The 14,751-nt window shown below is 39.7% G+C and overlaps 1 protein-coding gene across 1 annotated transcript; it reads left to right on the forward strand.

Moving 5' to 3' along the window:
* Positions 1 to 6,814: 6,814 nt before the first annotated feature.
* Positions 6,815 to 13,483, forward strand: LOC103251192 (N-acetyllactosaminide alpha-1,3-galactosyltransferase-like; the record flags this gene model as incomplete). Its single annotated transcript, XM_008049787.1, has 3 exons — positions 6,815 to 6,830; positions 7,817 to 7,937; positions 12,790 to 13,483. Coding segments are annotated over 3 exons (831 nt in total), but the record flags the coding sequence as incomplete, so codon positions are not given.
* Positions 13,484 to 14,751: the final 1,268 nt, after the last annotated feature.

Genomic DNA, 14,751 nt, shown 5'->3' on the forward strand with positions numbered 1-14,751 from the left:
ATGATTTTCATTTTTCTAATTCCAGGACTGGATTGTTTTTGTCTTAGTTAATGTCTTAGTTGTGACATTAGACTTAGTTGCAACATTAGATTGTTTTTGTCTTAGTTGCAACATTAGACTGTTTACTTGATATCCCTCTATTTTATATATGTACATGCAATACTATAAACTTCCCTCTCAGCACTGATTTCATGGTATCCCAGAGTTTTTGGTGTGTTGTATCTTTCTTTTAATTTGGTTTTTGGGATATTTTTATTTCTGCTTTGATTTCTGTATTAACTCAAAAGTCATTCAGAAGCATGTTGTTTAATTTCCATGTATTTGTGTGTTTTGGGGGTTCTTGTTGATGACTGTATTTACTTTCAGCTTCTCTGTGTTAAATATGATGTGGTCTGAAAAGATACTTGGTATAATTTTAACCTCTTAAAGTTTTATCATGATTGATTTATGTCTGAATATGTGGTCGATCTTGGAGAATGTTCCATGTGCTGATGAAAAGAATGTATATCCTATGATTGTTGGGTGAAGTGTTCTGTAGATGTCTATTAGGTTCAATTGGTTGAGTGTTGAGTTAAGGTTCCAGATTTTCTTGTTAGTTTTTTCCTTAATTTTCAGTCTATGATTATTAGTGGGGTATTTAAGTCTCTGACTATAATTGTGTAGCTGTCTCTGCCCACTCTTAGTTTAATTAGCAACTGTTTTATAAATCTAGGTGCTTTCCACCACTACACAATATGTCCATGTAACAAACATGCACGTGTACCCCATGAATCTAAAATTAAAATAAATAATAAATCTAGGTGCTCCTATATTGTGTTCATATATAGTCAAGATGGATATTTCTTGCTGGTGGATTGAGCCTTTTTTTTTTAACAACAGAAATGTATTTACTCACAGTTCTGAAGGCTAGACTTTTTTTTTAATTTTTAATTTTAAAGATGTGGGGTACAGGATTGAGCCTTTTATTATTATGTGGTGTCCTTCTGCGTCCTTTTAAACTTTCATTGGTTTAAAGTCTGTTTTATCTGACATAAGAATAGCTACTCCTGCTCTTTTTTGTTTTCCATTTTCCTGGAAGATCTTTCTCTAGTCCTTTACCTTGAACCTGTGGGTGTTATGTGCAGTGAGATGGGTTTCCTGAAGGCAGCAGAAGGATGGATCATGCTTCTTTATCCAATTTCCATTCTATGCTTTTTGAGTGGCATGATCAGTCCTTTCACATTTAATTATTGATATGTGGGTGTGTGTTTCTGTGATGTTGCTATTAAAAGGCTGCTTTGCTTTTTAGGTTTCATGGTTGATTTATATAGTCTGTAAAGTCTGTGTTTGTCTATGCTTTTGTGATGAGTGAAACATTCTTTTGTTTCTGTACTTAGAACTTTCTTAAACATCTGCTACAGGGCTAGTCTGGAGGTGCCATATTCTCTCAGGGATTGGATATCTGGGAAGGATTATGATAATCCCTCATTAATGAAACTTAGTTTGGCAGGATAGGAAATTCTTGACTGGGATTGCTTTTCTTTAAGAATGTTAAAGTTGGGACTCCAGTCCCCTCTGGCTTATAGGGTTTCTGCAAAGAAGTCCACTGCAATTTTGATAGGTCTTCCTTAGTAAGTGATCTGTCTCTTCTCTCTTGCTGCTTTTAGGATTTTTTTCTTTCATGCTCACTTTGGTGACATGAATTATCATGTACCTTGTCTTCTCATGTAACATCTTGCAGGAATTCTCTGTATCTTGTGTCTGCATGGCCACCTCTCTAGAGAGAGGGGGAATTTTCTTCAATTACATCTTAGAAGGCTTATTCCTGAGTTTTCACAGTTTCCTTTTGTCTCTCATGGATGCCAATCAGCCATAGATTTGGTCTCTTTACATAATGCCAAACTTATCATATGCATTGCTCATTCTTCTTAAGTCTTTTCTCTTTGCTTTTGTTACCCAGGGTTAGTTCAGAAGTTTGATCTTCAACCTCTGAGAGTCTTTCCTCTGCTTGGCTGATTCTGCTGTTGAAGCTTGCTATTGTGTTTTGAAATTCTAGGAGAGAATTCTTCATTTTCAGAAGTTCAGATTGGACCCTTCTTTTTATTTATTTATTTATTTTTTTGAGTTAGAGTCTCACTCTGTCACCCAGACTGGAGTGCAGTGGCCGCTTCCGGCCACCGCAGCCTCGACCTGCTGGGCTCCGGTGATCCTTCCGCCTCAGCCTTCCAAGTAGCCGGAATTATAGGTGCGCGCTACCATGCCCGGCTAATTTTTTAATTTTATTGTAGAGATGAGGTCTCGCCATGCCCAGGCGGGTCTCGAACCCGCGAGCTCAGGCAATCCACTCACCTCAGCCTCCCAAAGCGCGGGATTACAGGCTGAGCCACCGAGCCGAATGATGACATTTTAAATGCTTAGAACTGTTCCTGACTTTGTATAAGCAGTGAATTAAAAAAATTGGCTATTTGAAATATACCTAAAAATTAATAAACAATTATTTAAACTCAAAAATATTGATAATATGAATTTGTGGCAATTCCTATTAATGTTATTTCATTTAATCCTTTTAACAATTCCTCAGTGTAGGTGATATTATGAAAGACAATATTATCTATTCATACGTGAAGTAGAATTTACACTGGCTTTGGAGTATGATAGAACATGACTGAGTTTCAGTCCTGGTCATAAAGATACAGTTTCCTCATTTTTAATTTATTTTTATTCTTTTATTTTATTTTTTTATTTTTTATTTTTGAGTTGGAGTCTCACTCTGCCCCCCAGACTGGAGTGCAGTGGCCGCTGCCGGCCACCGCAGCCTCGACCTGCTGGGCTCCGGCGATCCTTCTGCCTCAGCCTGCCTAGTAGCTGGAACTACAGGCGCGCACTACCACGCCCGGCTAATTTTTTGATTTATTGTAGAGATGAGGTCTGGTCAAGGTGCCCAGGCAGATCTCGAACCCGCGGGCTCAGGCAATCCGCTCACCTCAGTCTCCCAAAGGCGTGGGATTACAGGCTGAGCCAACGAGCTCGGCTGTTTCCTCATTTTTTTTAAAGGAACGTGACCATACCTATTTTTGTTGTTGTTGTTGTTGTTTTTTGAGTTGGAGTCTCACTCTGTCACCCAGACTGGAGTGCAGTGGCCGCTTCCGGCCACCGCAGCCTCGACCTGCTGGGCTCCGGTGATCCTTCCGCCTCAGCCTTCCAAGTAGCCGGAATTATAGGTGCGCGCTACCATGCCCGGCTAATTTTTTAATTTTATTGTAGAGATGAGGTCTCGCCTGCCCAGGCGGGTCTCAAACCCGCGGACTCAGGCAATCCATTCACCTCAGCCTCCCAAAGGCACAGGATTACAGGCTGAGCCACCGAACCCGGCTCTGGACCTTTCTTATAAGGGACAGCTCAGCTTTCACTTCCTGCACTGTTTTTGTTGCCTGGATGATCTGTTTGTCCACCTTTTCATGGATCTCACTGAGTATCTTTACTACCCATAGTCTGAGTTCTATATCATCAGGTACAGCTCATTCCATGGATGGGTTCCATTGCTTTGGATCTGGGAAGCCCTTTTATGTGGTTGCTGACTCATTAAGACTTTGGGGATTGCTGGTGTATTTTCACTAATTCTTTCTCATCTGTGAGGGTAAACTTTTCTCTTTTTATTTATTTATTTGTTTATTTTTAATTAGATAAGATTACTACTGTTGGGGTGGACATTTGTGTGTGTGAGAGAAAGTCTGTGTGTGCATGCATGCGTGTGTGTGTGTGTGTGTGTGTGTGTGTGTTTGCCTGACCTCCTTCCTCTCTTCCACCTGTGACAAGGGACAGTGGTGGCAGGAAAGGTAGTGAAGTATGCATAAACCTGGAACTGCTTCATTGGTGTAGTCTGGCTGGCATGGGGTGATATCTTTTTATTTCAGGGGCTTTCCCTTCCCTCTGGCACCAGCAACAGGGTTCCTGGTTGGAGTTCTGGAGTCCTTCTTCCCAAACCTCTTGTGTTGTTGGTAGGATTGGCAGGCCACCAGGCAAGGCCCTGTGGCTCTTTAGGGGTGTGGAGTGGCCTCCTCCTGTCTGGGTGGGACCACCCCTTTCACCCAGAAGAAGGGAAGCACTGGGGGGTTGTTATTTCACCCTAAGTCCATAAGTGGGCAAGGCCACTGCCACTACTGCACTGTGCAGATGTGCCCTGCCTCTGCCTCTTAGATTCCTTTCTGCTCTGTGGGAGGAGCTATGGCAATAATGGCAGCCCTCTTAGGGCAAACCACATCAGCAGCCCTGACCTAGGGCTGCAATATCTGTGAAGTGCAATATCTGTGGTTGCCTCTGCTGGGTGCTGGGAAGGGAGGAGGGGGTGAGTACCTGTGTGGCACAAACCACCCCCACAAGGTGTTTCTCACTGAGCCTCTCCATGGAGGAGTTGGCAGCGATGACCCAGGGCTTCTGGGAACCAGTTCCCCCAGGCTTCGTGTTACTCCTTCCTATGACTCTGTCTCTATTTAGAGCAGCACTTTGTGCCTGGTTGGTGCTGGTGAGGTGCAGGGTCGGGGAGGGTTTAGGCCATCTCTACATTTGCCGAGACTGCAGAGGCTTAAGTTAGGTGTGTAGAGAAGAAAAGCTGTCATTTTCACTCACCTCTTCCATCTCCAAAGGTGCACTCCTGTTTTTGTATTAGGACTACTTATAGGGATGTCCAGGGCTTGGAACTGTCCATTTACTGTATTCCCAGATGAACAACTGATAAACTTCAGCTTGAGTTTTCAGGTTGACCCTCAAAGCCCTAGTTCTATTCTCCATATATATTTCTTTGCAGAGAGTTACCATCGTGCAGTGTCTTCAGTCAGCCATCTTGGTCTGTAAGGTTTCTGCTGAAAAATCCACTGTTAGTCTAATGGAGATTCCCTTATATGTGCCTTGATTTCTTAAAATTATTATTTAATTATTAGTTTGTTTTTGCTGCTTTTGTAATTCTGTCTTTGTCTCGACTTTTGAAAATTTTATTATAATGTGCCTTAGAGAGAAATTACTTGGGTTGACTCTATTTGGGTTTGCTTGATCTTCCTGGACTTGAATGTTCAACTTTCTCCTAAGATTTGAGAAGTTTTCTGCTATAATTTCATTAACAGTTTTTTCACTTTTTCCCTTATCTTCTTCCGGAATGCTAATTATATGAATATTTGTTTTCTTCATGGTATCCCATAAATCCTGTAGGCTTTATTTAAAAAATTTTTTTTTGTCTGCATGTTTTATTTCAAAAAGTCTGTCATACAGTTCAGAAATTCTTTCTTTCTGCTTGGTCTAGTCTGTTGTTGGAGTGCTTGACTGGATTTTTTATTTCTTTTATTAAATTCTTCAGCTTTGTGATTTGTTTGATTCTTTTTTTTTTTTGAGTTGGAGTCTTACTCTGTCACCCAGACTGGAGTGCAGTGGCTGCTCCCGGCCACCACAGCCTCGACCTGCTGCGCTCCGGCGATCCTTCCGCCTCAGCCTTCCAAGTAGCCGAAATTACAGGCACGCGCTACTATACCCGGCTGATTTTTTGATTTATTGTAGAGATGAGGTCTCGCTGCCCAGGCAGGTCTTGAACCCGCGGGCTCAGGCAATCCACTCACCTCAGCCTCCCAAAGGTGTGGGATTACAGGCTGAGCCCGGCTTCCATGTTGATTTCTATATATCTGGTGGAAAAGTCACCTTTTTCAATTTTATGGAGTAGGTTTCGTAGGGAAATACTTATTCATATGAATAGGTCTTGGGGTGTCAGTTCAGTGGGTGTGTTGGCCTTGCTTCTAGGTACATGCAGTAGTGTAGTCTCCATTCAGTTTCTTCAGTTATAATTCATACAGTAGCACGTGTGAGTTTCTCAGTGGACTACACTTTTCCCCAGAATGGAAAGTCCCTCTTGACTCTGGGAAGATCTTATCTGGACAGAGGAGTTGGAGCTGCAGAGATCAGGTACCTCACACGGCCCTCTTGAACTTCCAGTCACTACAGGTGTGTCTCCACAACTATGCTGCACCCTAGAGCTATCCCTTCAACAGTCTCATCAAATATTAGCTGTTTATTCATCGCCTTGGTCCTTGCATGTTGGAAGAATGAATGCCAGGTGTCTCTAATCAGCCATCTTGCTGACATTACTCTCTAATTTCTATCCCTTTATTAATAATCTCTATTAGTTGAGACACTGTTTTCCTGGTTTCTTATAGTTCTTTGTCGATGCTTTCCTTTAGTTCTTGGAGCATATTTAAAATAATTTAATGTCTTTGTTTAGTAAGTATAATATCTGGGTATCCCTGGGACAGTTTCTAATAATATTTTTCTGTGAATGGGCCATGCTTTCTTTTTTCTTTCTATGCCTTATAATTTATTGTTGAATACTAGAAATTTAGAATATTATAGTGTGGTCACTCTGGAAATCAGATTCAGTCTCCTTCTCAGAGTTTATTGTTGTGGGTTTTTGTGATTTGTAGATTTGTTTGTTTAGTACTTTTCTAGACTATGTGTAAAGACTTTATTCTTTGTATATTTTGATCTCTGAGACTGTATTTCCTCTAGCTTGTGGTCAGTTAATGGTTTCATGAGATTGCTCTAGATGCCTGGGGGTAGAGAAAGAGGAAGAAGAAGTAGAAACAGAAGAAGGAAGAAGTGGAGGAAGAGTAGGGAAAAGAGAGAAAGGAGAAGGAGAAGGTGAAGGAGAAAGAGAAGGAAGATAAAGGAAGGAAGGAATAAAGAAAGAACATTTCTTAGTTTTTGTAAATTAGCTCTATAGTTGGGTCCTCCTTCAATGCTTAGCCCAGCTGTGTATAACTCTGCCTTAGCCTTAACTCCTGTTTACCCCAAGCCTAAATATCAACCAGAAGTAAAGGCTTAGGGTCTCCTCAAGTATTTTCTGAGCACATATCCTGTCCTGGGCATGTGTGTGGATTTCCAAATATCCCATTATGCATGGTAGACTGTCAGAAGCCTTACTTTCTAAAGTTAACTCTCTTTCCAGGTTTTCCTCCCAGGCTTTTAGCATCTCTAGTGTTTGCCTCAACTATAATCTTTTGCAGGGTGGCAAGGACTTTTATTTTTTTAATGTATTCGGGGAATGCCCTCCACCTAACCACTTTTCCACTCTGAAAGAGGTCTGAGTTAGGTGAAACAAAGGAAAGTGCTTTCAGGGAAAGGGTTTCAGGGAACCCTCAGACAGGTCAAAACAAACAAACATAATTTCTTCTGAATAAAGTTCCCTCTAGAACCAGATACCCACACTGGGAACATGGTCTACTGTCTTCAGTACTGCTGCCTACAGGGCAGGGAGTTGAGTCAAGGCTAAGTTAAAAAATACCACAAAACTTTTCTATTCCTACCATGTTGAATCATCTTTTTCTTGGTTTAATTTTACTTGATTGTGCTAAACCTTCAACCATTTTCCAGAATTCCAAAAAGTGAATTCTGACAGTATACAGCAATATTAGCATGGCAGCATTTTAGATTGTGAATATTGGAAAGTTCATTTTTAAAAATATGGCCTTTGAAAATAATTTCAATAAAACCCCCTAAGACTAGGAGGTTTTAGTTTTAACCAAATATAAGAGACATTATTACCTCAGATTTTGGAAGACATTTCAACTAGATGTCTTCAAAGATCTTGGAATCACAATATATCTAACTGTAAGTATACTTTTAAAAATGATCTGGCCATTTCTTATATACTGCTTCTCCAGTTTATTATAATCATCAAGGCTTTGGGTTAGGTGTAAGGAGATGCAATTAGACTCAAGGCTTTAGTAGTTACTAATACTGCCTGCTGTTTTATTATAATGTTCAAAAATGCTATGTCTTTCTTACAGTGCATCCATGAACGTGACTACTACTGAATGGTCAGCTCCAGTTGTGTGGCATGGCACTTACAATGAGTCAGTCTTGAAAAATTATTATGCAAATCATAAAATTACTGTGGGGTTGACTGTGTTTGCTGTGGGAAGGTAGGTCATGATGACAGATGTCCTTTACATTCAGGTTTTTTATTGTAGAAAATGGAAGCTAATCTGCTGAAGGACCTCATAACTTAACTTCACTTAATTGTTCTCTCTAGATCAATTCCTGCCATAATTCTAAATATTATCATCCACTTAGTCCACTCAAAAAACACCCCAGGCCAGGCACGGTGGCTCATGTCTGTAATCTCGGTGCTTTGGGGGCCAAGGTGGGAGGATTGCTTGAGGCCAGGAGTTCGAGACCAGTGTGGTCAACACAGTGACACCTCACCTCTAAAAAAATTTTTTTTTAATTAAAAAAAAAAACCTAGCCAGATATAGTGGCACATGCCTGTAGTCCCAGTTACACAGGAAGCTGAGGCAGGAGGATTGCTTCAGCCCAGGAATTCGAGGCTGCAGGGAGCTATGATTGTGCCATTGCACTTCAGCCTAGGTGACAGAGCAAGACCCTATAACAAACAAACAAATGAACCAACAAACAAAAAACCCTAAAACTATTTTTTTTTTTTTTTTAAGTCAGAGTCTCACTCTGTGCCCAGGCCGGAGTGCGGTGGCATCACAGCCTTGACCTTCTGGGCTCAGGCAATCCTTCCACCCCGGTTTCCTGAGTAGCTGGGACTCCAGGCACATGACACCATGCCTGGCTAATTTTTAAAACATTTTTTGTGATGACAAGGTCTCACTGTGTTGCCCAAGCTGGTCTTGAACTCCTGTGCTTAAGCAATCCTCCTGCCTTGGCCTCCCAAAGATTATTGGAATGAGCCACTGTGTCCAGCCCAAAAAACTGTTTTAAAAAAGTCCCAACCCCTCAGTTTCTTTTCTACCATCTGATTTTACAATCTTCTCCCAATATTAACTTAATTTCCTGGGTCTATTGACAGATTTATTGTCATTTAAAATATCCTCTATTCCTTCAAAAAAGTTTATGCTTCTGCTATAGACATTCTTGTGTCTACATAAAATCAGCCCAATAATTTGCTCCCTCCTGTGTTTTTCCCAAGTTAGAAACTTTCAGATAAACTTTCTTAACTGTGCTTACTGACCCCCTCACAGGAACAGTAATCCAATATACAATAAAACAAGTTAACAGGCCGGGCTCGGTGACTCAGCCTGTAATCCCAGAGCTTTGGGAGGCCAAGGTGAGTGGATTGCCTGAGCCCGTGGGTTCGAGACCCGCCTGGGCAACTTGGCGAGACCTCATCTCTACAATAAATCAAAAATTAGCCGGGTGTGGTAGCAGGCGCCTGTAGTTCCAGCTACTTGGAAGGCTGAGGTGGAAGGATCGCCAGAGCCCAGCGGGTCCAGGCTGCAGTGGCCAGGAGCGGCCACTACACTCCAGTCTGAGTGACAGTGAGACTTCAACTCAAAAACAAAAAACAAAACAAGTTAACTGCAATTATCTGTAGTATAATTTTACCTGCTACATTTTCTCATAATTATAATAAAATAAATAAAAAGTGTACATTAAATTATCCAGTAATTTTAAAATAAAAGCAATTTTATCTTAATTCCTAATTAAATAGAAAATCAAAGCCATTAGACTTCTAAAAAAAATAATTACAAGGCCAGGTGTGGTGGCCCACACCTATAATCCCAGCACTTTGGGAGGCCAAGGTGAGAGGATTGCCTGAGTCCATGGGTTCAAGACCGGCCTGGACAAATTGGTGAGAATGCAATCTCTGCAATAAATAAAAAAATAAACTGGGTGTGATGGTGCGTGCCTATAGTTCCAGCTACTTGGAAGGCTGAGGCTGAAGGATCACCTGAGCCCAGCAGGTTGAGGCTGACTTGGCTGTAAGAGTGCCACTGTACTCCAGCCTGGGCGACAGAGTGAGACTCCAACTCAAAAATAAAACAAAACAAAACCAATTATAATTAAATATTGTCATTTAATGATGGATGAATCCAGCCATTGCATTGATCTTCTACTGAAACCCTATGAAAACAACAAATATAGATAAAAAGAAGAAAGCTTTAAGTTCAATGAAACTAGAAAATATTCCAAATCAAACATTTAACTTTGAAGATTATTTGACTAATGTAAAATTTGGACCAAGTATAGAGAAGACATCAAATTGAATGGATACACCTACAAACCTCAGAGTGTGCTCTGAATGTTCAAAATGGGTGGAACAGCCCCTACTCCCAAACCCAACTGATTATTCCTTACCCAAAGTGATGAGATCTGGGGCATAAATGGACCACAGTGGTATTGGTTCAGATATCCCATTCCACGTTGGTGGTGTTGCTGAGCAGAGACAACTCTGTTTGTAGCATTTATGATTCACCAAGATTAAATAATATCATGTTTTAGCAGTGTCATTCTCTTTTACTCAGCCTCTTTTCTAGTGTATGTATGCATTTCGTGCTATAACAAACATAGATAGAACAGTCCACTCAATGAATAGGCATTCTTAAGTGCACATAAAACATTCTTCAGGGTAGACCATATTTTAGACCACAAAATTCTCAATATAATTTTAAAAATTGAAATTAAACCAAATTTCTTCTATGACTACAATGAGAGGAAATGAAATTAAAAATCAATCACAGAAGAAAATCTAAAAAATTCACAAATATGTGGAAATTAAACAACATACTCATAAACATCCAATAAACCAAAGATGAAATCACAAGGAAAATCAGAAAATACTTTGATATGAATGAGCAAAATTACACATCATATCAAAATTTATGGGATACAGAAAAAGCAGTGCTCAGACGGAAATTTATAACTATAAATAAGCGTAAAGCAAGCAGAAAAAGAAAGCAATAAAGATTAAAACAAAGACAAATGAAACAGAGAATTTTAAAAAATAGAATCATCAAAACAAAAACAAACTAGTTCTTTGATAAAGACCAGAAAGAAAAGAACAAGCCTTTGAAAAAAAACCAAATTGAGGAACATTCTGCAAAATACCTCATGAGGGCCAGCACGGTGGCTCATGCCTGTAATCCCAGCACTATGGGAGTCCAGGGCAGGAGGATCACTTGAGCCCAGGAGTTCGAGACCAGCCTAGACAATAGAGTGAGACCTCATCTCTACAAAAAAAAATTTTTAAAGAATATTAGCAGTGTGTGGTGACACACATCTGTTGTTCCAGCTACTTGGGAGGCTGAGATGGGAGGATCACTTGAGTCCAGTAGGTTGAGGCTGCAGTGAGCTGGGATCACACCACTGCACTCAAACTTTGGTGACAGAGTGAGACCCTGTCTCAAAACAAGCAAATACCTGATCAGGACCATTAAACACTTAGGATCCTGAATAACAAAGAATGAAACTGACACAGACAAGAGGAGACTAAGGAGATGTAATGACTAAATGTAATTTGTATCCTGGATTGGATTATGGAAACTAAAAATGTCATTAGGGAGAAAACTGGTGAAAGCAAAATAAAACCTGTAGTTTAGTTAATAGTATTTTATACCACTCATAATTTCCTAGCTTTAACACATGTACAATGGCTACATTAGGTATTAATGTTAGGAGAAGCTGTATAAAATGTATATAGGGGCCGGGTTCAGTGGCTCAGCCTGTAATCCCCTGCTTTGGGAGGCCGAGGTGAGTGGATTGCCTGAGCTCATGGGTTCGAGACCCACCTGGGCAACTTGACGAGACCTTATCTCTACAATAAATCAAAAAAATTAGCCGGGTGTGGTAGCGCTCACCTGTAGTTCCAGCTACTTGGAAGGCTGAGGCGAAAGTATCGCCAGAGCCCAGCAGGTTGAGGCTGTGGGCCACTGCACTCCAGTCTGGGCGACTGAGTGAGACTCCAACTCAAAAAAAAAAGTATATAGGAAGTCTCTATCATATAATTGCAACTTTTCTGTAAATCTAATATCATTCCAAAGTAGAAAATCTCCTCAAAATTGAAAAAAATTTAAATTTTCCCTACTTGCACCATCCACAAAAATTAATGGATAATAGACTTAAAGTGTGAAAGATAAAGTGATAAGATGACTAGAAGACAATGTAGAAGGATATTTTCATAACCTTAAGGAGGCAAAGACTTCTGAAACATCACACAAAAACTCTAACCATAAAAGAAATGTGGGCAAATTGGACTTCTTTGGATTTGAGTTGCCAGCTCTCAGTCCAATAGAATATTTTAAGTGATATTTTTCATAATTTACCTAATAATTTTAGATGTTCTGAACTAGTAAGTTTTCTCGTGACCTCTAATTTGCTACATTTCTTAAACTTAGATCAATATTCAGAATTCTTTTTTAAGAGTTATATAGATATTATTTAAGATGAGCCACATCTGAATTTACCTGAGGCCATTTATCACTGTGAGACTCTTTTACTGACTTGAGAGACTAGAAATAAAGTTTTGCTTTCCATCCCAGCTATTCTAGCATCATAACAAGGGCCACAAGGCAAAATAAGAAAACAGCGTAGATGGTGAATTACTGACTTTGCAACCTTGGATCATGTATATGTAACTGACGACTCATAAAGCAAGTCACTGACAGTGATAACTCCTTCTGCAATGACCCAAGGCTTTTCCTACCTACAACCCCTGAAGCAAGTTTCTATTGCTTTGATAACCTTAACAATTCTGACTCTCATTTTGTGCTGGGCTCTGTTCAATTTTCTGATCTCACCAAATTTCATTCCCTCTTGTGAGGAACTTCTCTTCTCTCCTGTCATCTGTAGAACCCCATCAGGGAAAAGAAAGGCAGATAATTTTACTGTCTTCTATACTAAGTACAGCCTGAGAAGCATATCTAATATTTCATTGCTTATTAGCATTGCTGGATAACCCAAAGTGTAATTTAAATAATGTGTACTACTACAATATGCAATGAACTTAATTACTTCTTATTTACTTCACAGATACATCGAGTTCTATTTGTACAGATTTTTGTCATCTGCCAATCGGTTTTTTATGGTTGACCAGAAAGTTATCATTTACGTCATGGTAGATGACTTCTCCAAGATGCCTTGGATATATCTGGGTCCCCGTCGTACATTCAAAGTTTTTGAAATCAAACGAGAGAGGAGATGGCAAGACATCAGTATGACGCGCATGAAGATCATCAGCGAACACATTGTTGATCACATCCAGTATGAAGTTGACTTCCTCTTCTGCATGGATGTGGATCAAGTCTTCAGAAACAAATATGGATTGGAGACTCTGGGGGAGTCAGTAGCTCAATTACATGCTCACTGGTATCAGACAAATGTTAGCAGTATACCTTATGAGAGAGATCAGCAATCAGAAGCTTATATACCTATGGGTAAGGGCGATTTTTATTACCATGCTGCTGTTTTTGGTGGTACTCCCACTCAGGTTCTCAATATTGCCAAGGAGTGTTCCAAAGGAATCATGAAAGACAAGAAAAATAACATTGAAGCAGTGTGGCATGATGAAAGTCACTTAAACAAGTATTTCTTTCTCCATAAGCCCACTAAAATCTTATCACCAGAATATTGCTGGGATGTCCATCACAATAGGAATCTTGATATCAAAACTGTCAAAATGTCTTGGAGTCTTAAGAATTATAAATTACTTAGAGTGATAGCATAATTTATAACTCTTCCTTCACATTTCTGAGTTTAAGAACATCGTTTTGTCTTAGTCTTTAGAAAATATCCTTATTCCTTAGAAAATTAGCATTTGACAAATTATTGCACTAAAAATCACTAGCAAAGTGGCAATCCCACCACACAGCAGACTCATACTTTTTCTCACATTTATTTCGAAACATAGGATTTAGTAGTTACAGAATTGAGTTTCTTGAAATCAGATGGCAATATGAACGTCAAGGAAGTATTATTTGTTAGATCATATAGATCTAACGTAGATTGTAACATGTATTTCGTCACAAGAAGATAAAACCTGAAATACATTTTTATATTGCTTAAGGAAAGGAGTTGTCTAGATGTATTGGTAAAGGAATAACCCTGCAACTATACAACTATATCCCCTGTATGTAAAACTTTATGAATATTAAAACTGCCACCAGGTGGGCAGACAGTCACTTTGGAAACTTTGACTCACTCAAAAAGAACTATATGCTTTAAAACTACAAAACTATGTGGTAAAAACGTATAAGAGAAAATAAAAATATACAGAGAGAAAATGGAAATCCCTCTTTTACTCTCCCTTTGAAAACATATCTCTCTGTATTTCTTATATATGCATTTATATACTCACTACATGAATATATATATACACGTAGATGATCTACTCACACACTGCTTAGATAACATTTTATACCAATTGACTTCTATCACACACACACAAACACACACACACACAAACACACACACAATCTCCTCAGTAGACAAGGTCTAGCTAGTAAAACAGAAACTACTATTCTAGGTATTTCAAACTGGGAATTTATTACAGGGAATTGGACATAAAGGTGACAAAAGAGCTGAGAGAGAAACAAGGGAAAATGAGGCAACACACACACACACACACACACACACACACACACACACACACACATGTTTTAATAAAGGCCATAGAAAGCCATAGCATCCTGAGGAATGGAGAGAAAAATGTAGGATATCTAGAAAGAGCTAGAACCTAGCAGAAGTTACCTGGCATGTGCTGACACAACAAAGAGAGGAATTCCAGCTACTGCTAGGTATGCAACTCATAGTAGGGGACGGGAGAGATCCAGCCCCTTCTCCTACCCTATTCTCTTCTCTTAGTGTTTTTCATTGCTTAATGCTATGCAGTAGTCAGAGAGCAAGGGAGTCTGGCTAATACGTGGCCTCTGCCACATTGACCAGAGCACAGGAAAAATGAAAGATAGATTCAAGAGCGAACAGGCAAATGGCTAC

This window comes from Carlito syrichta, unplaced genomic scaffold, assembly GCF_000164805.1.
Source record: "Carlito syrichta isolate Samal-C Ts95f unplaced genomic scaffold, Tarsius_syrichta-2.0.1 Scaffold136857, whole genome shotgun sequence".
NCBI lineage: Eukaryota > Metazoa > Chordata > Mammalia > Primates > Tarsiidae > Carlito > Carlito syrichta.